Source organism: Lepisosteus platostomus, chromosome 16, assembly GCF_059453375.1.
Source record: "Lepisosteus platostomus isolate fLepPlt1 chromosome 16, fLepPlt1.hap1, whole genome shotgun sequence".
NCBI lineage: Eukaryota > Metazoa > Chordata > Actinopteri > Semionotiformes > Lepisosteidae > Lepisosteus > Lepisosteus platostomus.
The window spans coordinates 16,688,948-16,716,613 of NC_142626.1; the positions used below are offsets into that span (position 1 = coordinate 16,688,948).

At 39.5% G+C, this 27,666-nt stretch overlaps 1 protein-coding gene across 2 annotated transcripts; it reads right to left on the reverse strand.

Moving 5' to 3' along the window:
- Positions 1 to 631: 631 nt before the first annotated feature.
- LOC148646978 (interferon-induced protein 44-like) lies at positions 632 to 27,666 on the reverse strand. Of its 2 annotated transcripts, XM_088608528.1 has the most exons (8): positions 27,607 to 27,666; positions 27,055 to 27,083; positions 24,768 to 24,807; positions 23,273 to 23,468; positions 21,949 to 22,101; positions 8,015 to 8,186; positions 2,660 to 2,760; positions 633 to 965 (listed from the first exon to the last, which is right to left on the reverse strand). In XM_088608528.1, exons 2-8 carry the CDS (start codon positions 27,074 to 27,076, stop codon positions 786 to 788), a joined length of 864 nt encoding a protein of 287 aa, XP_088464654.1. In that variant the 5' UTR covers positions 27,077 to 27,083; positions 27,607 to 27,666; the 3' UTR covers positions 633 to 785. The 2 variants fall into 2 exon arrangements, with proteins under 2 accessions (XP_088464655.1, XP_088464654.1); XM_088608529.1 differs by lacking the exon at positions 21,949 to 22,101 and having other exon boundaries at positions 632 to 965.

Consider the following 27,666-nt stretch of genomic DNA (forward strand, 5'->3'; position numbering starts at 1 on the left):
CCACCGATGTAAGTATTATAAGTGGAATGTTATGAAAAGATCTTGAACACTGACGAAATGGGTACTTTTTTTTAATCACATGGGACCCTAATTAATGTTTTCAAGGGGTACATGGTTCCAAGGGGTCAAATTCTGACCTCCTCCATTTCAGTGTGCGAATAACATAATTGCTTTTACATTACATGCAGTAATTAATACAGTGAGGGGGTGCCAGTAGGCTCACCACACACCAGCTCTCAGTGGGGAGGAGAGCAGAGTGATAAAGCCAGTTAAGAGATTGGGGTTATTAGGAGGCCATGATTAGTAAAGGCCAGGGGGAAATTTGGACAGGACCTCAGTTTTACATCTCTTTTGAATGATAGTGCCTTTCTACAGTGTAGTAAAAAAACATTGTGCACATCACTGTACTGGGGCATTAGGACCCACATAGACTGCAGGAACAATGCTCTCTACTGGTCCCATTAACACCTCTTCCAGCAGCAGCCATAGCTTTCTGAGATCCAGGTACTGGCCAGGCCAGCTTCAGTGGACTGCTTAATATAGTGATATACAGTATCTGCTACTTCATATCTTGCAATAAAGCAGAACCTAATAAAAGATTTAATTTGAATTATTATTCTTATTTATTATTCATATTTTTATAAAGATACATTTTTAGCTTACATTGTCAAATTTCTAATCAATATATGAGAATATCAGATAAACAAGAAACAAAATTGAATTAATTAAGCTGTTCAGATATGTCTCAGTGAAATGTTAAAATGTAATCCATAGTTATTAGTATTTTACAACTCTCCCTTATTTTTCTTTTGAATCAAGTAGCCATTAGCAAATCTGAGTATCTGCAGCAGTGCTGTCAGGGCCAGGACATCAATGTCATCATTCAGGCTGATTTCCTCACTGTAGTTCTTCACGGGAAGAATGTAGCTTTTAGGAATGCCCAATATCTGATGAAACCTCTCTATCTAAAATATAAAGACAGGGTAGATTAATGAAAAATAAATATAATGTCCAAGTCAAAGGAATTTCACTTTATTTTAAACATTGTCAAGACTAATGGCCTGTCTAATGATAATGTGAATAAAACCATTTACATTAAAATCATGAAAACGTGAAAGAAATAACAAATATCTATATTTTCTTTTTTATCTATTTCCTGTCTCAGTGAATGACAGATATTCAGATCTCTTGATATGCAGGGTGATTAGTAAGTTCCGTGAAGTTGCCCCACCCTACAAACAGCACATATGCTAAAACCCACCTCATTCGTTAGTACTGCGTTTGTGCCGGTTTGTGCCGTTGAAAGTAGCATTTGTGCTGTTTTCTTTACAAAGACATAGCGCCTTGTTTTTCAGGGGATCACGTGACCATGCATGGTGACCTTGACCTCCAGTGACTCTGTCTGCCAAGTTCCAGCACTCTGTTACTGGTGCAAGAGTAACAATTCTGCAATGTTGTTTCTCTGTTTGCCCGGGTGGGGGGTGGTGGTGGAGTTTGCATTTAATACCAGTATCTTCTGTGTGTTTGTGTGAACAGGAAAATTAAATTTGTCATCAATATCATACCCTAATCAGAGGAGTTGCAGGTGTATCCTTAAAAAATGAACATAAGCAAACAATTGCATGTTCTTATCAAGAGGCTTTAAATAGCACATTTTAATACTTCATAGTGGTGTCCTTTTTAAAATCTGAAGAAGTAACCAGTTTTTCGCTGTCTCCTTCTTAATGAAACATGCGCACCAAGGGACGTGTAAAGATTCGACCCGTCTGTCGAGCCACTTATTTAAAAGGCTTGAATTTGCAACTTTATGAAAGACAAGACCACTGTTGTACTTTTTCTGCAAAGCACATTCTCAACGTGAAAAAGAACCAGGATGTTTTTTTTAAGGAGCATTGTGTATAAAGTTGACACAGGTAGTTCATAACACATCCAAGAAGCAACATTGTAAAGTCTACCGTCTCACACATGCAGACCGCAGCAATATTGGAAAAATATTTTTATTTTCATATAACAGAAATGAACATATATGCAAGTTCTTTAATACACTGTCAAGCTGGGAAGTTACGTTCAATGGCACAAACCGGCATAAATGCAGCACAATGAATGACATTGGTCCAGTTCCCCTACGACGTTGTAGGGAGGCTGAGTGATGTCACACCCCCAAGAAGGCACTATATCAATGAAATGAAAGCAGCACAAACGCTACTTTCAACGGCACAAACAAAAATGCAACACTAAGGAATGAGTTGGGTTTCATCATTTGTGCTGTTTGTAGGGGGGGTAACTTCACAGAGCTTGATTAGCTATAAACTCTGTGCTGTCTAGACTCTGATCTCCTTTCTGTTGTGAGAAAATACTCAATTTCTTCAAACCTACTGTGCCTCAATCAAAGGCTCAAAGGCCTGTTAGTCAACTCAGTCTGAATCTAACAAGAAGCCTTCACTTCAGAGCTCTCACTATCTCCTTCCAGCTGGAGTCTAGATGCAGACTGATTATGAAGCAAATCAGCAAAGTAATTTAAACTGATTACAATATTTTAATAAGGTACAAAACTTTTTTTTTAATATCTAGGTCAGGTTTTGCCTTCTCTCGACTCAAGTGTGACTTGAGAAGTTAATTATTTAATTTTAAAACCTACTGCAGCTGAATTTAAACTCACCTGTTCTTTGATGTATCTGCTCCAGTACACCTTCTTGAGATCTTTTCCTACCAATGGACAGCTTGCATCCACCTTAGTTAACAGCACAACCTGGGGAATATCTACATAAAAAAAACACATTAGCTTTTTTCTCAAACCTTCCTTATGCAGAAGTTAAGATTTCAGAGGCAGGAAAATGGCAAAAGTGGAGTTATTATTGAATATTATTTCTGATTTTCTTCAAGGCAATTGGATTGTATACACTGTGTTCTGGTACTTCACGTATTTAATTTTAGATTATTTCTTGGATCAGTCTATCAGGTGTAGTGGATCACAACTTGGCTGTGTAAGGTAGGGCTACACTTGTCATGCAATACTTGGAATTCATGGTACAAATATTTATCTTATTGGGACATTTGATACTTTTACACAATTTTAATTTGTTTTTCAGAAGTAGTGAAAGTTTTGTCAGTACCATTTAGATTGTATTGTGTTGTGTTTACTTTCATTATTTCACACTGATGGAGAAAGTTATCCATCATTTATATTACAGGTATCAAGAGCATTGACAACAGTTTTTCACAATTTTATTTGACAATGTTTTAGATGTTGTGAATCTGTGTTTTACCAAGCAGTTTAATAGTGCTGAATGGAAGTTTCCATTTTATTGCAGCATTGATCAGGTATAGAATTATTTGGTGCATGTGTGTAAATGATAGATGCTATGTTTTTAATATTGTAAGACCTAATGTCTTCACCACTGCTTTATTTCTTTTCTTGGCTACAAAACTGTCCATGGATCACTACAATTATTTCAGGTTTTTAAATTCAGTTTAGGTTAATGACCACAGCAAAGTAATTTTAAAGCTATCCTTTTAGACGGGACTCTTTGACTTTAACAGCGGTGATGACTATGAACAAGGTTCCTACCTCCAGGAGTGAGTAAGCCCCGAGGGCTGCTGGTGGTGGTCTAGGTGGATTCTGAACTATTGCTATGCAGTCTGACCCAAAACTTTATTCATTCCTTTCATAATTACAGAACACGTAAAGATCAGTCTTTTGTTCAGATTGTATATATGAGTCAGATTTAATGATATTCAAAAATACTCTCAAATTGTAATGCCTTGATGAGCTCCAGTGCACCTGCACTAAATTCTATTACACATTCCTCATGTGGAAGGAGCTCATCAGGGCCATCGCAAATAAAGATCAGGATGGGTTTATGTGATTAGGGAAGCCTCAATCCCCACAGTAGCTTGTGTAGCTGCTCCCTTTTCATAGGTTTTTCCCAGGATTTCACCTCCCAGGACACTCCCTGAACTCTTCTAAAACCCTCCTTGATCTCCTCCCTTTTCATTTCTCCTTATGAATTCATTAATTATTAAATATACCCATCTAACTTCCACTGCTGAAACTATTCTGGCAATCATTAAATCGCCGTGCCCTAATTACCATCTACGGGAACGGACTAACACTACGGAACCACATTGCACAAGGAAAAAAAATTGCCCCTTTATGTCGTAATTACGAGATACGTATTTCGTAATTACGACATAACAATGATTACGTCAATATATGTACAACCTGTTACATTGAGCACTGAACACATCTAGAAACTACTATGAACTTAGCTGGCACTTTTGGTTTAATGATTGTGTCAACGTCCAGTGCTGCAGAATTTGTACGATTTATTTTCAACTAGGCTTTAGTCTGTCATGTTTTGGGTTCTTTTACATATACATCTTGAACACAGTTAAACATAACACAAGTAACACTAATAACACTAAGTCGGAATAATGAGATAAGCACTGTATCTCGTAATTATAACATAAGCTTCTCATTATTACGACATAAGGGGTGCGATTTTTTTCCCTTGGTTGCAGCAATGTGCTTCCATAAAACACAAATTCTTTATTATGTTAAAACTGAAAAACTAGGTTTGAGAAAAATATACCAAGCGTCTTGCCCATGCTCTCCCATGTGCATGAAATAAAAACTTATTTTAACTTCTGAGATGGACTCCTGAAACAGAAATGGGGAAAAATGCAAGCTTGCAGATTGCTAAACCAGGTAAGCCCCACAATATTTGTGAAGAACTTTGTTTACTGTTGGCAAAGGAGCTGACACATATTATGTGTGGAGGAAAAGCTGCTAAAAAGCTCGACCTGCTGCCCCTTTCAAATGACACAGTCACTCGTAGAATTATTGATATGGCAGATGATGTCAAAAGTACGCTTATAGAGCACGTTAAGATGAGCAGATACTTTTCATTGCAATTAGATGAGTCTGTAGATGCTGTTGATTTGGCCAATTTGCTCATTTACATTAGATATGAGTTTGAGGGCATGTCCCATGAGGACTTTCTGTTTCGTAAGCCGCTACCAACAAAAACTACAGGAGAGCATATATTTCAGCTTCTGAATGAATTCAAAGAAAATGGCATTGACTGGAAAAAATGCGTCAGAGTTTGTACAGACGGTGCTAGAGTGATAACAGGCAGACACAGAGGTGTAGTTGCACAAATTAGAGAGGTTGCTCCAGATATGAAGTGGACACATTGCAGCATCCACTGCGAGGCCTTGGCAATTAAGAAAATGCCTGAGGATTTAAAATCTGTTAGACTATGTTGTCAAAGTTGTGAATTGTATCAAGGCTCGACCAATGAATTCACATCTGCTTTGCTCGATTAAACAGTCTCGCCCCTCTCACTGAAATGGTAAGTTCTTAGTGCTAATTTTATTATCTGTGTATGTGCGTGCGCTCATGTTGGTCATTGAGACTTTCTGTGGTTCCTACGAGAAGATGACTTGTAGGTGGTACTTGGATGCTTTGGTTTGATCAGGGGTGGTACTTGGTCCAAAAGTTTGAGAACCACTGGTCTACAGAGATCTGCATGGAGTACTGACATACAGAAGACGTGATGGATGGACTAAATACCTTTTTTTTTTTTTTTCCTTTTTTAAGTGTATAATGTTAGCATGCCCAAGGGAGTTGGGCAGCCAGTTGACCTTGGTACCCTAGAGGTTTTTTTTCCCCTTACTAAGGAGTTTTTGGTTTCTCTCCTCCGTTGTCTTCTGGCCTTTTCCATTTTGTATTTACAACATGTATGGACACTTGTTTTGTTAAGCACCCTGGGGCAACTTTGTTGTTAAAGGTGCTATATAAAAATACATTGAATTGAATACTGTATCTTCTGTGATACTAGAGGTTTCCATTAAATACACTGTAGTTTCTACAAATGAATGCCTTAAACAACAATTATTGTTATTCAAACCCTAAAAATGTATACTTGTACTTGGGTATCAATCTTTTAAAGAACGATCATTTATTATTTAAATTGAATAGACAGTTGCTGTTTTATGCCCAGTCAGATTAAATTTAATTGTCTGTTACTCAACTCAGTTTGCATGTACTCTCTATAATCTGGCACCTGCCTGTCAGATCTATACATCATGTGTCTTGTAATAAGCACTACAAGAGAACTAATACCAATCTGAGGGTGAGCTTGTCCCTCCTTAATGTTGCTGTGAGCATCTAGAGGTTACTGTTGAGCAATAAGACAAGGCAATTCTAGTAAGACATTCCATGGCAGAGATAAGTATGTGACAAAATGCAATTCATTGCTTGCAGTATATTATTCACAGGTAGCCAAATACAAGTTTTCTTTACTTATAATTTATTACTTATAAATATACTTATTTTAAAAATTTAATTATTTGAGAAATATAATGTTTGCTTAAGTCCAATCAATTAGAAATACATAGAATACATGTTCAGAATTTGAATGCTACTCAAAATTATTTAGAAGGCTGTGTGTTCATTGAGTCCTTGAGTGTTTTTACAATGAGTCTAGGCTGTCAGCCAGTCTGAGAAGACATAGCTGTTGTGAATTGAGGGTTTTGCGAGCTACAGCTGTGGTGGTCCCTTTATACAGTATATGGCCTGTCTGACTTCACTAGAGAGACTTACAGATGCAGCCATTCAAAACAAGCAGGCGATACTGCATTATTTTGCAGTGCGTTTAATGCAGTGTACCGCAAGTTACCGTATTAATACCGTAATTTCTCACATAGTACCGCAAGTAAAATAGTATCTGGAATTTCTGCAAGGTTGAGCTAATAAACGTCAACCTCTCATGTTTGAGCTGTTGCCATCAAAGTCGTTAAAAAATATAATTACTGGTAGTATTTATAATGAATGACCTTAGACAAGCTGTAAACTCAAAATATTGCCCTGGTCCACATTCTTTTTTTCCCCCCATTGACCGTCTTCGTAAAAGTAACACCACAGCATTTCGTTGATCCAATCACGCATGTTTCTTAGTAGCTGAGCATAAAAAGAATAGGAGCAAAACATGTGTGAAGGCCATAAACGATAATTTTGGTATTACAGTATATGGCTGGTCTCGGTACTTTAAAGAAAAAATACACACCAGTATTCCACTTCTCCCTAAACATTTTAAACATCGAAGTCTTTAACTAACATGTGAAATAACTTGTGTATAAAACGAAAGTATTAATGGTTTTTAATCACCGTTGCAGGAAGTTAAAAAACACTTGAATTACTCATCTAGTCACTAAAAAAAATTGAGAAAAACACATTGCCCGACGTTAGAAAGCATCTTCCATTACATTGCTTGAAAAAAATGTATTTCAAGAGACTGGATAAGTAATTCAAGTGTTTTTTAAACTTCCTGAAAAACAAGTAATAATTTAACAATATATGCAACACATGTAATCAAGGGCCACCTATATGTGTGGCATTTGGTTAGACTGGACAGCAAGAGATTCAGTGAACGTCTTTCTGCCTAGATAGATGAGAAGTGAAGAGCTAATCTTGCTCTTGTTTGACAATGAACCAGAGCGAAATCCAGAGAGCAGGGGGTGTGGCCAGAAAAACCCTGGCTGTGTTTCAGAAGAGTGATGTTGGGTGTGTCTGCACTGCAGGGACAGAGAAGGACCCTGGAAGAGGGGGTACACTGGAAGAACTCTTAGTGTGCAGAGTCAATGAATGAAAAAAAGAGACAGGGAACAGCAGTAAGTGGAGAAAAGATCATGTACAGATGGGTCCAATTAGTTCACACAGTGGTGTGGGGTCTGATATGTCCTCAATGGAATGTAGCATAGATTTAAAATATTTTAAATAAATATTAATCAGTAACATTTAGTATGAAAACTATCACATTTTAGAAACATTTGAACAAAATAACTAGTGTATAGTACTTTGTGGTGTCCCTGAATGCTCTAGACTCACTGGTAGATTGTTACTGTATTGGGTGACATCAATTTGAAAATTTTTCTTTTTTAATTTTAAACATTATATATTATTTTTTAAACATTAAACATTTCATAGCCTCTTACATGATAAATTCCTTACCAATGTCAGAGATGTTTGATCTAATTTGTTTCAGAAGCTTCAGAGCATGATCATTCATAATGCTCAGTTGATCTGCTGCCACAATGTAGACAAGACAGTGGGCCACATCATTCACAGTGGGATTCTTGTTGAACCATGGAGAGTCATCACTGAGAGGTTTTTTTGGATTGAACTGGTGGAGAGAAATATAATGAGCAATGTACAAGTGTTTAATAGCACTCTTTTAATTACTCTTAATACCTTATTTTTCTTTTAATTCTCTTGAGACCTTAGCTCCTCCTAAAACCTGAACCATCTCCTGTACTCTGTCACATGGTATACTGGCCATTTACAAATGAAGGCAGTCTCCTGCAAACTAGAACAGAGGTATTTCTGGTGTAAATGTGCATCTTCAGTCTTGTAGGAGCACCTGATTAAATCACAAGGTTGTAGTGGAGTCTGCTGCTTCTTCTGGATCCAGAACCTCTGGATCCAGCTACTTCTCCTATATCATTGAGAACAACCTTAATCCTAGATACCCGTTCACCATCAATAGACTGTTCAAGCCAAACATACCTACTACATTACCTGCTTCGTCCCAACTTTGTAACACTTTCTTAGACAATTTTTTAGTCACAAGATTGAGAACATCTGGCATCACAGTGGGTCCACCAGCGTTATACTGCTCCACCTCCTTCCTGCATGACTGTTGTTGCTGGTTCTCCCCTTTCTAGTTTTCACCCTATATTTAACTTGTTTCTCTGGCTAACGTGTGTTGCTGTTACTATTCAGTTATGGATCTCATTGCAAATAACCTCTTCATCACCTTCCAGTTTTGTTTCAGACTAATAGCACAGAAACTAACCTGGAAATCCTTGTTCCCGAAGGGCTCTGTACTGCTGCCCCCACTATTCTGAATGTTCCCAACTGGTCAGTTATTAACGTCACATGATTGGAATGATAATTTCTATTCAGATGATAATCAAATTTAAGACAATACTAAACCTCACACTGACGTAGTTGTGTCTGTACAGCTGTTTTGTTCTTACCTGGATTCCTATCATTACTAATGTCTATTGGCATGGGGGGCCCTGGGCCCTGCATGGTAGTGGTACAGGGCTGTTGGTCATCAGCACTTGGGATGAAGAAGGCACCACAGCAGAAACATTCCATTTCTTGTCTTTTCTGCATGGAATAAATGTTTCCTTATTTCTTTACTGCCTACACATGTTGACGAAGCTACAAATTTTAATTATAATATTGATATTGCTGATAAGTAAGACCAGATTGCTGGATCCATCAGGGAGAAAGGAGAAGGCTATGTTTGGTGTTGACTGCAATAAAAAATGCTTCCTCCTGAACCTCACAGAAATCTCTTTAAATCACTCTTTAATGCTTTTAAAAAAACAACTATATGACTCACATTGTTATATCTTGTGGTTTCTGCATAGATAATTATATACATGATCAAGAGATTTCTACTGGTATAAGCAAAGACTGTATGTCACTTTGCATCCCTGTAATTTGTTAGAAGCATGCCACTCTTAGTGCTTATACACAAACTCTTAAATCAAAGAATGAAGAATGTTGGGTGAAGCTGTCCTCCAAGTCCCAGAAAACAACAAGATCCTTCTACTTCAAAGCAAGAGTAGAGAGCAATACTGACAGTTAGAATGGGGTTGCCACCCCCCTAGTGCTTATGAACAAACTCAAAGAATGAAGAATGTTGGCTGCAAGAGTAGAGAACAATGGAATTGGTTCCTTTGGAAACCACAGCATAGAATATGCAAATGAAAAATGGATTGAAGTTGCTAAGTCTCTGCACTGAGCATAGAGTAATGAAGAAAGATACAAGAAGTGAAGAAGGGGTTAACTGAGTCCTTTCTGCGTGAGGACTGGACTTTTAAGCAACAGGCTAGAGTTATGGCAGGAAAGGGGGATAACTGATAAGGATTCCAGATGCCAGCTAGGAAACCCCCCAGGGAAGGAAACCTAGCACTGACCATTAAGAGTGACCAAAGTCTGTGAACTGGCCAGACACCGTGACCTCCCCCCATTACCATAGTAATGAGCTATGTCAGAAGCGGCAGAAAAGGGATATATAAACTGGAAGTTTTGTATTGGCACTTTGAACAATACTTGGGTTTTATTTTTCCTTGCATGCAATAAAACTCATCTGTTTAACTTCATCTCGGGATCCAGAACTTATTTGTCTGTTACAATAATTTTTGGTGTCATGACCAGGATTCTCCAGAAGGCGCAGAGCTTCCCATTGGCAGGAGAGAAGCTCAGTGCACATTTCTAAGAGGTAAGGACTCCTCTTATTAAAAGTCACGACTCTCTTGTCTGACTGATTGGGAAGTCTCTGCTGCCTGCGAGGATCGCCTGAGAATTAGTAAACGTGAGTTTCTGGATACCTCTGGCCCGGGGAAGAAGGTGTATGTAATGGGTGGTTGGCTGTAAGCCCAAAATTTGGTCTGGCAGGCAACAAGCCATGGTATTGTGCACAGGCGTTCAAAACTGGTGTATGCCTTAATTGCACGTGGAGTTTTTTGAAGGGGTTTGGACCTTTACCGCAAGATTCAGAACTGGTTTGGCCTTAATTGCACACAGGAGTTCTGAAGCTTGAGTGGTGCTTTAATTGCACATATAATTCAGGACTGGTTTGGGCCTTAATTGCTCACAGGGTCCTGAGATTAGCTATGCCTTGATCGTGCACGGATTGACGTGTTTTTTTGTTTTAAAGGGAACAGGAGAGACGGAGATTATATATATATATATTTGTTTTTATGCGTTTTCCTTGTTTGTGAACTGAAATGGAAATCTAATAAGTAAATTGATTCTTAAAGTGTAGAGAGCTTTGCAAAAAATATATTGGTGCTTTTAGAAAATATATTTCAAGGATGCAATTGCTGTGCTAAAGTAAGTGTGTCAAAGTACACTGTTTAGGTTACTTTGGAAGACAATGTACCAGAACAATATATGCTGTCTGGGTCGTTAGAATTGGCCAAAAGTAACCGATAAGCTTTGAATAACAAATCTAGTGGTGCTTCTTCTTTTGTTTTATGATATAACCCATTTTGTCTTAGGGAAAGGGGAAGTTTAAGTGCCAAAGTGCTGAGCTTTCTCTTAGAGCACAACATCTTATAAAAACCCTGTACTGCTTGTAACAAATTGAGGCTCTCATTGCACTTTGCGAAGTGGCAGCAGGGTCCCCAATATTGCAATATTGAAATAAAGACCTTACTCAGGTGAGAACTCTCTCTTGTGGCTTCCTTGATAGTTATATTTCCATGACAGAACATACACATATGCACAACACTAACATAAACACACCTCATAATAAAAGAGCAAAGCACTAGGTAGCAGGATTTAAAGGATGTTCAGATCCGAGAATAGCTCCGACTGGAGCCCAGTGCGTAAGTCCACTCCGGGGTAAAAGCAGCAATACTGGCGTTCTGGGGATGGTGAATTACGGATCCAGGAATGGAGTCCTCGAGATCTCGTTTCTTGCCTGTGAACAGTGCGGTGTAAGTCCTCTCTTAAGACTGAGAGGCATTTAGATCTGGAGGTAACAGTAGTGGAAGTGTCCGATTATGCATCGGACAAATGTATATTGACGGAAAAGGAGGAAAATATAGGAAGAAGCTGAGTTTGTCAGAGGGAGTTTTGGGCGAAGATGCCTGTAATAAAATGAATGAGTATTGGTATAAGCACAAGGATGTAGCTGAAGCCCTGGTGTGCGGCCGACACCAGTGGTGGCAGATAAATGCGAAAGAGAAATCGGGATGTGATGAAAAAGAAAGTGTTTACAGGAGAAAAAAACAAAAGAAAGAAATAAGAAAAGATACTATACTCGCTACAAAGAAGAGTTTGAACAAAAGCAAAAAGAGGCTGTGCAGGAGGATCGAAACCTGAAAAAGTGCTACAGACTGTCAGACGATGTTTGGTCTGAGCAGGACTAAAAAAAAAATAGACGGATAGTGGAATAATTGATGTTGAGTTAATGAGAAGTTACGCTGTTAAAAAAAAAAAGAGATGCATGTAGAAATTAAAATACAGCTCGTTGTAGCACAAAGAGAAAAAATATATTCTTGATGTGTATGTGTGTTTTATGAATTTGTGTGCCGGCATGTACGTACATGTGTGTGTGTGTGTTGTGGTGCCTCTCGGGGAGAGGTTTATGTAATAGAGACAAAAGTACTCACACCACACTTCTCTTCCTTACTTTTCGTGGAGTTTTTCTCCATTTCGTCCGTCTTCCAAGCCAGTCCATAATCCAGTCTGAGTTCCAAAGTCCGTAAAGTTCCACAAGTTCGCGCCGTATCCAGATCACAAACCGTAAACTGTAATCCTGTATTTCGTCCATTTTCCATTATGCTTAAATCTGTACCAACACCAACCGAATTCTATCTCCTCCAAAACACATTCACGTACTAGCTTCCGCGCTGGCTCACCGTTTCCAGGGCATATATATGTTTCCTGATGAGACACACTTGTGTCTCGTTGTTTTTCGGACTAAGCCCTTTCCATCTGGTCAGCTGGATTCTCTTAGCAGCCATCTTGGTCAGGTCTAAGTCGAGTATATTGAGCAGATCGAAATTTACCCTGTTGTCAGCAAGATGTATGCAGATAAAGAACAAAACTAAGAGAAGAGCCAAAGACTTCTATTGGGAAATTTGTAATGAACTTAAGAGGAGGATAAAGATGGATATTCAAATATGGAAGTAGCACGGTGCAAAAGATAAGTGGAAGGGGTTGATGGACTGACGAGAGTTAAAAATGTGTAAATGTGGTTATTTTCATGTATAGTAGAATGATTGTATTGTGATTTAAACTTTTATAAATAAAAAAAAATATTGAGCAGATTGGATTCCTAAAGCTGAAATTTTGCCCCAGCATTATGTTCATGCCAAGAGATGGCTAATGAAACACCCGGAGGGGAAGGAGGTGTCAGTATGTTGTCAACACAAAGCTCTATACAATCTCGTAAACGTAAAATCAGATTGTGCAGTGTTGGGGAAGAATAAGGAGCACTGGAAAAAGACTCAACCAAAGGGCTTAGATAATCATTTGAAAGATCTTAACTGGTTATGTGTGTGGAACAGACTACCAGTTAGGCAGACAATGTACAAGCATAAGCTAACTAAGGTTAAGACCTGTCCGTATGTGAGTTGTGAGAAGGATGAATCTGTTAAACATGTGTTTTGGGATTGTGTGACTGTGAGACAAGTGTGGCGTGAATGTGGACCTTTACTGACTGGGGTCCAGTCTGGTTTCATGTTGTCATATGACATTATTATGCATGCATGGAAGGGGACGGAGAGGAAACAGTCAGTAGACTGGATCCTCTAGCTAATAATAAGTATCATTAAATTTACCCTGTGGACAGCAAGTTGTATGCAGATGAAGAACAAAACTAAGAGAAGAGCCAAAGATTTCTATTGGGAAATTTGTAATGAACTTAAGAGGAGGATAAAGATGGATATTCAAAGATGGAAGTTGCACGGTGCAAAGGATAAGTGGAAGGGGTTGATGGTATTAGTGACTGACGAGAGTTAAAAATGTGTAAATCTGGTTATTTTTGTGTATAGTAGAATGATTGTATTGTGATTTATACTTTTATAAATAAAAAAAATAATATTGAGCAGATCGTTCCTGAAATACCTGCCCTGGATGACCCTTCCCCATGGTCATCTTACAGTGTGTAAAAGAGCGCAGTGCGTAACTGTGAGTTTTCAGATAGTAAATGGCGGTGTGAGTGTGTTTAGTCAGCCGGACTGGCTAGAGACTTAACTAAAGAGATTTGATGAAAGCAAATGATGAAAAGCAACTTAAAGAGACTGGGAAATATAAGACCGTCTGAAAAGTATAAGTATAGTACAGGTGGACCTAAATGAGTTAGATAAACAGTTTTTGTATTTATATATAATTGGTTGAAATAGTTGAAAACAAAAGCTGGATTTATTCGAATGTCTCGAAACCAGATATCACTGAAACACTGTAGATTTAGAATCATGACTGGTGGATAACATTGTGAAATTTGCAGAACTCGATAATCTCTACTGAAAATTTGGGAGAAATATGTACACAAAGGTGCGAGCAGTTCACATGGGGTGTATTCCACAGAAATTGGATAAATCTCAGAAACGAAAGAGACAGGCTGACTGGGGGAAATCTCTGGTTTACAATTAGTGTAAACAAAAATATACACGCATTTACAAGAGAAACTGCAGAAAGCGCATGCAGGATGAAGGAAGCAGGGACCTGCCCTGTGGTTCAACTGAGAGATCTGTTTACCTAAAAATTAGATTGGTAAATCCCTTGTAGCCTCCCTAAGTCTGTCCCAGTCCAGTGCGCAAAATGAGTTAAACCTAAAATGTACTGTTAATGGTGTGTCGGTTTCTCTGTTATGGGATACTGGAGCACTACTGTCATGCTTGTCTCACTTCACTGTTCAACAGTGTGCTATAGAGTACTATATATGGGGAGATGGCAGGAGGCCACAGGAGTATTGGGGCAGCAATTTTTACTTGCTGAGTACCAGAGTTTAACATTGATTTTAACATTTACGTGCATTTATCACCCGAATGTGGGTGGTTCCATCCCAGATCTATTGGGCTGGGCTGGGATGTTATGCAGCATTACAAGTGTAGCGGCGAGGCTCAATAATAAGGCAGAATTAAGTGTTTCTGAGCTTTCCCAAATTAGGCCTCATTTCTCTGTTCATTTCTGTGGCGCAGCCACAGAGAAACCATTCATGCAAGGTGATTTAAGGTCCAAGGACAGCTCCCAAAGGGGGATGCACTTAGCTAAGCCTGGCTATCATGATCAATGGTCATCCATTGGTGCCTATCTGTCTAGGGAGTGCGAGTTGGACATCTGGATTGCATTCCTAAGTGTCAGGACTAAGTGACTCATATCTCACCTTGATCAACCAATCAGGGACTGGTAGGGCCGAGTAACCCACGTGGGACTCTGATGCCCATGGAACTTTCAGCCAATCAATGAGCTGAAGTTCCTCCAGGTAAAAACAGGCAACACAGAGAGCCTGTGAGATTCAACAAGATTCAGACAAGATTCAGAAGGAATTCAAAGGAGAATCCCAAGGGCAGGACATTCTCGCAGCGCGCCTCCTGACCATCCTGAGACTCAGCCCGGACAACCACGGAACGGCCAGTGTGTCTGAGTGCCAGAACTTTCCTTTGTTCTAAGAGTCTAGAGTGGAGGTTGCCAGAGAGTAACCAGCAGCAGGCCTCCTGAACAGGTTGGAACTGTGGACAGCTGAATCACTATTCAGAACTAGCTCTTCATCATAAACGAACTGGTCCTCTTCCTGACTTGCTGGGACCCACAGTCATCTTTTCTCCTGTGCACAAACTTTGCTAGTTAATGCCAACAGTGAGCATCAGCAGCGCACCGTCGCAAGCCGCACAGCACAGCCTGGCACGGAGCCAGAGAGCGCGGATTGGACAGCAACAGCCTGCAACTGTTTCTTTGTGCCCGCAGGAGATCTGAATCCCCAGAGATTGGATGAGTATTCAACTTCAATGCATTACAGCTCGAGAATTCAATTGTTATCCCAACCAGTTGATATCAATTTAATTCCTAAGAGTTATGTACTTGTTTGAGTATCTAATGTAGAAGTTGTAACCAAGTTCACTTTACGAAACGGTCTTAATGAATGATATACTGAACGTATGTCCTCTTGATATGTGTAACACTTTGTAACTGATTGAATATATATCTTTTGTATTCTGATAACCCTCTCGATAAGATCTGTTAGGTTTATATGCATATTCTTTGTATTAATAAATGTATCCTCGTGTATTAGTACCTGTGTGTGCGCGTTGTTTGAGTTATGTCGCATGGTTGGATTCTAAAGCCACCAAAAGAATCAACTTTGTGATTTACTGCTACAATTAATAATTGTCTCAGTAAATGCCCAAACCCTACAGAACTGGTGCCTTCAGAGAGCCACTATGATTACATATTTGGCGTCCCTGAACCGGCATAATCTACACAAGGAATGACTATACAGAACAGGGTATCACGTGGCTTCAACTTACCTCTGTGATCACTCAGTATGTTGATGATATTCTGAGTGCTTCCTCTGACGAGGAAACCCTCAAGTCTGAGCTGCTTCAGGTTTTAGAGAGTTTCTAATATTAAGCAGTTATGATAAGGCCCTTTTGTGTCTAGGACTGTGTAACTTTAACAGGGCCTGAGTGGAATGTTTTTACGGGGTGAACACAACTTTTAACAGATCTGCTTAAGGGGGGAGTGCAGTCCAAGGACAAGATTGCCTTGGTTCCAGCATCAAAAGCTCCCTGTAATAATTTGAAACAAGCTCTTTTACAGGTGGTGAGACTGGGGTTTCCTCAGATGTATCAACCATTCCTTTGAATGTAAGTGTGGAAAATTCTGGGCAGCTGTGCTGACGCAGGAGCAAGGAGGTAGGTACCCCGGTGGGATACGATTCGGAACCATTAGATGCTGTAGCCAAAGGGTGGGGGACCGTGAAGATTTAAGAAGATGTAATACTCTTTACTGATGGGTCTCTCTGGTGCATGAGGGAGAACAGTGAACAGGCTGAGCTGTTACGACAGAATGTGACGTGCTAAAGACCGAAAAAATGTCCCTCCACTGCCTCAGCGCAGGAGGCCAATTTAGAGCACTGATTGAAGATTGCTAAAGTAAAAAGTGAACAATTAATATTTACAGTATGTACTGTATGTATTTGGCATATAAATGCCACAATTCTGGAGGGCTGTGGAGAAATAGGATTCTCTCACTATGGCAGGGACTCCAGTTAAGAATGCTGGGTTTGTCTCTGAACAGTTAGAAGTTTTTGCAGCTGCTGACTGAAGTAGCTGTGGTAAAGTGTAAATAACACAATAAAGAAATAATTCCAGTAATTTTGGGGAATAACTTAATCAGATGCAGCTGCCAGGCGAATAGCCCTGGGAGACAATGAGTCTGAGACCCCTGTGAAACCTCTGTTGGTGAAAAAGAGTCAGCTACAGGACATTCAGGCTGAGGCCTCTGAAGCAGAGAAATAGACATAGTTAGAAAAGAATGTGGGGGTACAAGGTCATGGAGTATTGGGGGTTGCAAGCACACCGGACACTCTGCATGCCCTCACAGCCTAATGCCCCTTGTAGCCCGACAAATTCATGTTGTCAGATACCCAGGTGTGAGTCAAATGGTGCGCCAGTTGTCCCGAAACTGGGTTGGGACTGTGTTTAAAGCAGCAGCCACTGATATTGTATTTCGATGTGATGCTTGGCAAAGGAACTCAACTACAGCTCAGATGCGGGTGTGATGGCTCAGAAAGCCAGCCCCTGAGGGACCTGTCATGTACTGGAAAATTGACTATTATAGCTTGCCAATATGTAAAGGGAACACTGGACTCTTAATGATGGTGAATCTCTTCTCCTGGTGGCCTGAGGCCACTACCTCTGTAACTCTCAAACATTTGATGACAAAGATAATTCCGTGGTGCAGACTGCACTGTCACTTGAATACTGATCTAGGGGCATACTACACTGGGAAGGTGTGTAAGGCTGTAATTGCCTCACTGGGAGTGAGGTGGAAGTTACATTATATCCGTCACCCGCAGTCTGCAGGCATGGTGAAACGAATGGATCTCTGAAAGACCGACTGATGAAATATCAACTGAAGGAGCACCGCGGGTAGATGCTTTACCTGCAGCCCTTTGCAGTCTATGGGTTGGATCAATCAGAACTGTGAGACTGAGCCCATTTGAGATCATCATGGGCAACCAAAGAAACTCCCTGGAAGGCCAAATTTGGTGTAACGGATTGCTGAGTTTGCTAATTCGCTGTTACAGTATTATGGGTTGTTATCTGAAACAGTGCACAGGGCTTGTGAACAGGTGCTGGATATTTGGGGACCTCCAGTAGAGGGAAGACATGACCAGATACCTGGTGAGTGGGTGTGGGTGAAGAAGAGATAACCTGCCAGACGTTGCAACCCTGCTGGGGAGGGGCCATATCAATTGCTACTGACTACCGACCATCTGCCATCTACCATCTACTGACTGCCATCTGAGTGGCAGGATGAGATTGCTGGATCCACGCATCGCACTGTCACCGAGCCACTACACCAGAGACTGAGTGAACAGAAAGAATTATGTTGTTACCATTTCTGTGTCTGATGCTTCCTAAGGTGGACCAACAGCGTGCTTGTTAGGCTTGAGGAACATTACTGGGGAATATGGTATCAATACATTGCTGGAGTTGTCATATCTATCAGCCACAGATAATAATCAGAGTTGGGGATATATTGCTATTCTAATATTCTGATGATAGATCTACACATGGCTGAGGTCTGCGTTTGGGTCCTGGGGTGGAACTTTATTACAATATTAATTTTTAGGATTAGTATTGTTTATATGTAGAATTGTAACCATCACTTGTGCAAAGACATTAATCACATCTTGCTGTAACCGTGGAACTCACAATGTCATGGTAATGCATGCCTGTACACCTAGAAAGGAAAGATCTGCCCTGACATTGTTTGTGTAAAAAAAATAGGCAGCACTGAAGCATGCCATATTTTATAAGGGGTGAATGAAGAAAGATACAAGATGTGAAGAAGGGGTTAACTGAGTCCTTTCTGCGTGAGGACTGGACTCCTAAGTAACAGGCTAGAGTTATGGCAGGAAAGGGGGATAACTGATAAGGATTCCAGATGCCAGCTAGGAAAACCCTAAGGAAGGAAACCTAACACTGACCATTAAGAGTGACCAAAGTCTGTGAACTGGCCGAATACCGTGACCTCCCCCCATTACCATAGTAATGAGCTACATCAGACGTGGCAGAAAAGGGCTATTACCATAGTAATGAGCTATGTCAGAAGCAGCAGAAAAGAGCTACATAAACTGGATGTTTTGTACCGGCACTTTTTTACAATACTTGGGTTTTATTTTTCCTTGCATGTGTAGCGGCAATGCTTGTTAATAAGACAGAATTTGGTATGCTTTCCTAAAGGAGGCCCCATCTCACCCTCCATCTCTGTGGTGCAGCCACAGAGAAAGTATTCATGCAGGCTGATTTAAGATGTTTTCTTTTGATAAGGAACAAGCTCCCAGACGGGGATGCACTTAGCTAAGCCTGGCTATCATGATCAATGGTCATCCATTGGCGCCTATCAGTCTAGGGAGTGCCGAATGGACATCTGGACTCCATTCCTAAGTGTCAAGAGTAAGTGACTTATATCTCACCTTGACCAACCAATCAGGGACTGGCAGGGCGTGGTAATACCACATGGGTCTCCAATGCCCGCCAAACTCTCTACCAATCAGCACACATCTGGGTCTTGGTCAAAAAGGGAGCGCAAGCTCAGATCGGGGCTCTCCTTGGGCATTTTCGCGCATCTTCAGAGACAATCACGTGACAACTGCTGTTGTCTGCAAAAGGACTTGGACTTTGTTCTAAGCACGAGGCCGAGGATCCCGTACGGACTCAAAATTCTACCAATGTGAATGCTCCGCTTGATCAACGGCAGCCTGCAGTTGGACCCTCGTCGACAATGAATAGCTTATTCAGAAGCAGCGCTGGACCGGGAACAAACCAGTTTCTTCCCAGGCAAAAGAGTGACTTGTGAGGACTCGCAGTCACACTCTGTGCATAGAGACTTTCTACTAGCCAGCCGGACTGCTGGTAGATCCCCTCGGAGCAACGACTGCCCTGCGCGCCGCAGTCAGATTCCTCCGCCCGTCCTACTCCGAGCTGCACCTTGACTGGTTGGCCGGTAGCCAGAGGACACAACGCCCATTGGACAACCGCTGGAACAAAGGCTGCAACAGACCCTGTCAGCTGGTTTGGTGTTCGTGCCGGGAAATTCCAAATCCATACACAGTGGATAAGTAAACCCCATGTTCTACATTGCGTCTCGAGAATTCAATTGTACCTCAACACAAGTTGTTATCAATTTAATTCATGAGTAATGTATTTACTTCTGAGTTAGAGTAACAGTGGGTAATAACACTGATTAGCGATTTGGTAACCAAACGATATATATTGACATATATTCTCTGTTGTGTATCTCTTTGTGTTTGCATCTCTTCGAGATTATATACCTTGTATATTGATAACCCTCACAGAAAGGTCTGACGCTCGTATCCAGGCAGACTAGTATATGTTTGGTGCGCAATTTATATTAATAAATGTATCTCGTGTATTGAACCCGTGTGTGTGCGTTGTTAGTTGTTCTGACGATTGATTTTCTAAAAGCCCCAACGAACAACCTCGTGATTACTGCTACAATTAATAATTGTCTCAGTGAACCCATCAAACCACTACACATGCAATAAAACTCATCTGTTTAACTTCATCTCGGGATCCAGAACTTATTTGTCTGTTACAACAGTAACACAAAGCATCATCTTTCAAATGAAATATAAATACAAATGGATGCACCCATGCTATTTTATAGATTACATCATTGTTAGGCTCCCTGATATGAAACATGTTCTTTTCACACAAGCCATGAGAGGGGCAGAGTGCTAGATAGATCATAGGATGATCATAGCTAAGCTCAGAATGAAGGTTGGGACATCTGATCACCTAGGAAGAGCTCTTCCAAGAAAAAAACAACAACTACATTTTGCAGTGATTGTGTTTTTGTGGCATACAAGAAGTGGAGGTACGAACCAACATGCAGCATTCTTGAAAACCTCAACTGAAGAGGGCTCTATAGTAGAAAGAAACATCAAGACTGATTTGATGATAAGTCAAAGAACATCTTCAACCTACTAGGTGCCATGCACAAGGATTACAACCCACTTCTGAGGTTCTCAGAAAACAGTAAGAAGAACGGAGGAGAAATGTACAGAACGTACTGCAACAATTTCAAAATGAATATTGGATATCCAAGGCACATGAAATAAAGAAGCACGTGGACAAATATGACATGCTGACTTCTATAACACATTGAAGACCATCCATGGCCATCTCTCTCCTATTAGGAGCGCAGATTGACCTATTTTAATAAAGGTTGAAAGAAAAATAGTACAGAAGTAGAGCAAACATTTCCAAGCAGTCTTAAACAATCAAAACCTGGTCAACGTCTCAATTTTAGAAGATCTTCAAGTCCTGCCCACCATCCAGGGTCTTGATCTCCCACCAACCTTCTCTGAAGTCTACTCTGCCATCAAGTCTTACAAAAATTAAAAAAACTCCTGGATCTGACTTCATCCCATTTTAATTTTGAAAATTGGAGGTTATGTTTCCATCAGAACCCTTCATCACTTCATTGTGGAGACAAGGATGCATTCCACATCAATGGAGGGATGAAAACATCAGCTTTTATCAGAACAAGGGTGACAGATCAATTTGGGGCAACAGCAGGAAAATAGCTCTGCTTTCAGCTGCTGGCAAAGGTCTGGCAATGGTCATGCCTCACTGACTTATTGCCACCATCACTGAAGAGCTTCCTGAACATAGTGTGCTTGCACCAGTCCTATTTAACATCTTCTGCCTGTGAGTTACACAACCCCGGCAGGTATGATTGTAGAGAGTGGGGTATTTTTTAACTTTTGGTTGGACGAGACCATCTTTAATATCAGGAGATTCCAAACTGCCAATAAGCTAAAATCAGAATATGTACTTGAGCTCCAGTCTGTTAATGATTGTGCTGTTGTAGCACACACCCCAAAAGCACTGCAAGTTATGCTTACAGCAGTCGTACAAACATACAGTAGAATCGGACTGTTTGTCAATATTACAGAGGCAGAGTTTTGTGCCAGTGATCATCCAGAGCTCCACTTGAATTACCTGCTTTTTACCATTCTAGACTTGATACTCGCTAATGTGCCTCACTTCTGATTCCTCTCCAAGCCGTCTGTCTAAAGAGGTTAGTGTTTAAACTGAAGATTATCCGAAAGCAGTTATGGGGTGGAATTGTGATGCATTGTCAGTACAACTTACCTTGTATCCATCTTTTATATGGCCTTTCACTACACTGATGTAGTCATCAGGTTCACCCACAGTTCCATCTATTCCCATGATGTCATAGATAACAAAAGGGAGAAATTCATCTCCTTCTCCATTTGCATGGCGATCTACTCTGAATGGATCAAACTAAACAGAAAAGTCAGAAAAGCTAAATTATAATTTCTGAGAGAATTATCCCCACTACACAGATAAATGGGCATCAGTGTGTTGCACTTTTAAAGGTCCGTATAGTTAATACCATTGTACTAAAAGACTAGATCATCTCACTTCAGGTCTTCATGGACAGATGCCTTTGTTTTGGCTTCAATTTAACCATTATGGAGACTTATTGGAAACCTTAAACAGATTTCTACATTTGCTCTTTTCATATTCTCTCTTCAGGAACTGATTTAAAAAATAACATATCATAAACTGCTAAGTTTAGACTACTGCACAAATTAGCACTTGTACTTCAAGGTACTGGACTGTCTGCACTATGTCCTGTCTTGGCTGTATAATAACATCTAATGTCTAAATGTATTGTAATGTCCATTGTCTGTTTGTCATTTGTATCTATTTTTACATTTTTCTTTCACTGTTACTAGGTACAGCTGAATGAGTAAGCATCACAATACACTTCTATATGGCAAATAAAAAATCTTGAAATCTGAAACTCTATTTTGTTGTAGTGTTGTCAAAATACATAGTACTTCAAAGAGGTTTGCATCCTACTATTGACCAAGTCTGAAACTACACCTTTTCTTTGCTGTGGTGTAAGGAGGCACACCAGGCCACCAACCAGAGCTGGTTATGGAGAATAAAAATGCTGGACTGTTCTTTTGGGACATTTGGTTCTGGTAACTGGGGTCAATGGGGTTCTTGTACTTGATACTAGTTGTTTCATCTGTTCTGTATGTTGAGTAGGTAATCATAAAAATTGTTTTAGCTTTAGGAATACTTTTTATGTAGAGGGAAGACTGAAATACTGTAAATAACTGGGATATTATGCACATTAGGATAACTGTCCATGAGTGCACTGAAAAAAAGAGAAAAAAGATCCTGTTGCAAGAAAAAAAGGGTCCTAGCATCCTCATAATTGCTACATCGACACAAAAAAAGCAGTTCCTGCATTTTGACATCACAATCCATTATATTAACAGTCAGGAATAATTCAGACATTAATAGTGCCAAGTCACTGTAGAGTTTGCTATATACTATCATAAGTAAATTAACCTGTATGTTTATCAGGATTGAAAATAATTTATAAAGAATTTGAATATGTTATTCCATTCAATACACCCTCTAGATGGCTACTAACCTTCTTGGTAAAACTGTGTTCATCTTGTCCAGCCAAAGCAAGGCTTCTCCAATGACCTTGTAACGCAGAATCAATTGTATTGATGTAACTGGACTTTCCAGCGCTGATCGGCCCAGCCATCATGATTCTTAATTTTTTTACTTCTGTGTATCTTGGTGTTAAGGTCTTTATTTCTTTCATCAGTCTTTTTTTCTCCCTGCAAATAAGAAATAAGAGATCACACAATAAAGAAAAAATAATACATCCTAGAAGGGTGTATAACTGGGTTTCTACACTGTTCTGTGGGCAGATACTTATTGTCAAAAACAGCTTGACGTAGTGGCTTACATAAAATAATAGTAAATATCTAAATTTTGTATCTACAATTTCCTGTGATATTACTATTGTAAGTAGAGGTCACTCTACTTAACTCTACTTAATCATTTTCAGACCAAGGATTATGCTTTATAAAACCTTCCTGTTCACATTTTATTTTTTGCTTTTGCTACATAACTATGAACATCTCTGTTAATATATACAGATCCAGCCATTCAGAATGCACACAGGATAATGCAGCAATTTGCAGTGAACACACCTCAGTGCAACATAGCACACCACACTTTTTTATATTGTGTTCTAGGATAGCACTGTTTTGTAAAACGACCAGGTGGAGCACTGAAAGCTTAACATGGCATGTGGAAGCATTTGGACTGTTGCCAGAAAATGCCTGGTTTTGCATTCCACTCAATACTGAGCCCCTTGAGACAAACATTTTCCAATGATAGAATTTAAGTTGTATAGAGTTTAGACTTTTATTAATTTTCTACTGTATGTTACAGAATGTTAAACATTAAATTAATATAAAAAAGAAAGAAGGTCTATTTTACAAAACAAAATGACCATGTTGGGTACAGTAAATAAATAGTTTATTATTATATCTTGTGAGTGCAACATGCTTCTTTCTGTATATTTTCATTCTGTTTTACATGCACATAGTTTTAGAGAGCTACATTACTCTGCCAGATATACTCTATATAAGGAACAATTTTTTTATAATTTTATAATTTTGGCATATTGTAAACACATTGAACCTTTTTTAATCCACATTGAAATTATGAATATTTCTTTATAATGCTAAATTCAGGAACAAACAATTAGTAAGCAATTTTATTTGAGATTTTTATTATGAAAAATATATTTATATACATGGCTTCTTACTCCGATTACTGACAACCATGACTTCTTACCAGGCATTATGGAACCTGTGTTTTACACTATGGGTGTCAGGAGGTATGAGACAGGTAAAGGAATAATGTAGTTTTTCTTTCCAGCTCGACTATTAACAATTTTATACTCATTATTGTTCTTAACTGAACACCTTCAATCAGTTCTTCAGGGACATACAAACACAGCAGCTCTCCAGGACTGTATTGAACAGCCCTCATCTCATTCTTACAGCTCCACGTTGGAAGGTACAGTGTGATGTGGGTTTCATGCTGTGTTTTTAAATACTTACTGATTGCCCCATTTTATTTCCCTCCATGGTTCATCAAGTTCTAAAAAACAGAAATGACATCATGACAACCTTCATGTAACTTGAAATCATCACAGTTTCTTCAATCCTTTTTCCTTACCTGGGTCTGGTGAACTACAAATTGGCGGTAAAGTATCAGATTGTCTGAGACTGTTGCAATAACATGAATTTAGAGTTTGCACTGTATATTTTGACACCATACTAGAGTGATATGAAGAGGCTTGTTAATGCTCCTGTATACGTATCAGTCTGTATTTATGCCCTATATAAATGCAGATGAACATGAACCCCTTAGGCACTGGTCCCACTGCAGTTCCTCTCCCCACTTTGCTCTCCGTGTATTTTAGTAGTCCAGATTATTGAAAGTCAGATTGGGTCACAAGGTTTAACTTGTAGCCCTTGACAACATTATATACAATCTCAGAAATATTTAACAATTATTTAGCTACACATGATAATAATATTAATGAACACATTCAGATTTATAATTCTTCCTCTACTTTTTTATATGGAGTACGGCACAGAGGGAATCTTCTCCTGTTCACCACTAGAGGGCCCCTAACACCACCAAAGCAGCCCACTAAATTGTTTCTTCCTCCAAGATTGTCACCTGTCACCTTCATTCATCCCACAACCATGCTATCGGTTACACAGCTGAGGTGACCTTTTTTCTTCTCTAAAAACCTCAGAGAATTATTCTGTTTTTTTTTCCTCAAGGCTTAACACGGACCAGTACAAAGCTTTAGCCCTCTTTGAATGTCCCCACAAAGAAGACTTATTTGATGGGTTACACCATGACAGAAGACTCTCAGATGCTTCATTTGTCATGATTTAGGGCATCTGGCCTCTGACTGTCCGAATCAGCCAGAACCCAGGCAGGTAGATTCAAAAGATGGAAGAAATCCAACTGCCCTGTAGCCTTGACTCATAAAAGTAGAAAGGAAAACCATTGATGCCCTACTGGACTCCGGTTACTTGGCTAACCCCTACTGTTTTACCTGGAGGGACAGTTCTTAAAAATGGAATTGGAATTCATCTATATCCAAATATCCATATACCAAAATATATCCCACCACTGGTATTAACTTCCATACCTCTCAAGGTAAATATTGTGCTACCGTGGATGTGACCAAACTACTTCCCTATCCCATAGTATTAGGAAGATCGTCCAACATTACATGGCCCAGATAACAGTAAGAACACCTATTGATTAACATAAGATCGCTTTATTAGCCATATACAATTTCTTGCATTAGGAATTTGTATCTTTGCATACCCCAGCTTGCTCTCCATGAGACACACAGACAGGGAGAGAGAAGCTTGGGGTCAGAGCGCAAGGTCAGTCATTTATATGGCGCCTCTGGAGCAGCTGGGTTAAGGGCCTTGCTCAGGGGCCCACTGGAGTAGGATTCCTCTGCCAGCTGCGGGATTCAAACCAGCAACCTTCCAGCCACAGGCGCAGATCTTTAGCCACAGAGCCACCTACCACCCCAAAAGGGGCACATTATAATCATTCAACTCTGAAGTTATTAAGTCTGATCTTTTTGTGCAGCTGTAGGTATTTTCAAGTAAGATATCTTCCATTAAATTCACAGTCTGGAAATCGAAATCAAACTCAGCTAATGTACACAATGTCAGCTTGAATTTCAGGGAGGAAGAAAATAACTTGCTGGCTTCCTTAGGTCCTGGAAACTTGAGACAAGCACCATTGCCAATTGCAGGACAAAGAGTATAAAAATATTCTTTGTGTCTCTGAAGTATTCCTGTATGTTTTACCTGGAATTCTTTCCCCAAGGGAAAGCAGTTGGATCAAGCCGAGATGGAATTCCAAGAGTTTAGCTTGTGTTTGAGGGAATCAGAACATTCTCAGGGTACCGAGAAACCCATGGTGGTGGTTAATGCCACTTCCCTTTCCTCACTGTAGTTATATTGGCTGGGTAAGGGGGTGAGTATGATGTGCAGACAATTGTTTGACAGATCAAACTCATTCAAGACACTCTCACTTTCTCAAACAATTCAGACAGCCTTTTATATGATCCATGATAAAAGAGCAACATATCACAGAAATAGCATAACTAGCTTTTTTTGGATTAAATTCTATTTAAATTAGAAGCCTATCTTTCACTGCACAGGAAAGGTGCATTGTTTATTAAAGGAACAAGTAATAGTTAACTCAACATTGAAAAGCAAAAGAAATGCAATTTATTGTCCTTTCAGTCAACTTCTTGTTCTAATTTTTTGTACATTACGTATGAAAGAAGAATCTTACCTTTTGATTTGAAACCACCCATTTCTGTTCTGAAAAAACATTATATGTGTTACATTCAATCAGCATCAATTTTGTGAAACAATATTAATTTTAAAAGTCTATCATCCTGCAAACATATGGGAACAATGTCATTCTTTCCTGGAGTCCTTGCACTGGCTTCCTGTCAGGTTTCGTGTCGACTGTAAAATCCTCATGCTCACCTATAAGGCTCTGTATGGCTTGGTACATCAGTACCTGATTTACTACTCTTCTACCGATTCAGGTCTCCTCTCCCCCAAGCTCTTCTACATACTGTAGCATATAGTTTCATTCTCAAAGCCTTCTTCTTTAGAAGGTAAATTGGCTTTGTGTCTACCCATAGTTTATTCCAAATCCTTTGTATAAAATTAAATAAAGCATATTATTATTATATTATTATCATTATTGTTGATGTTGATGTTGTTGACAACTCTGTTATTCTGGTGTTGCAATACAATACAATAGTGCAAGTACAGCATTAATGCCAAAAAGTTAAATATTAGTTGGAAGTATAAAAATTATACTTTTTCTTACCAGTTTCAAAACAAAGGAGCAAAGGCCTTTTTCTGCTCTGCCAGAAATATCAAATCGAAA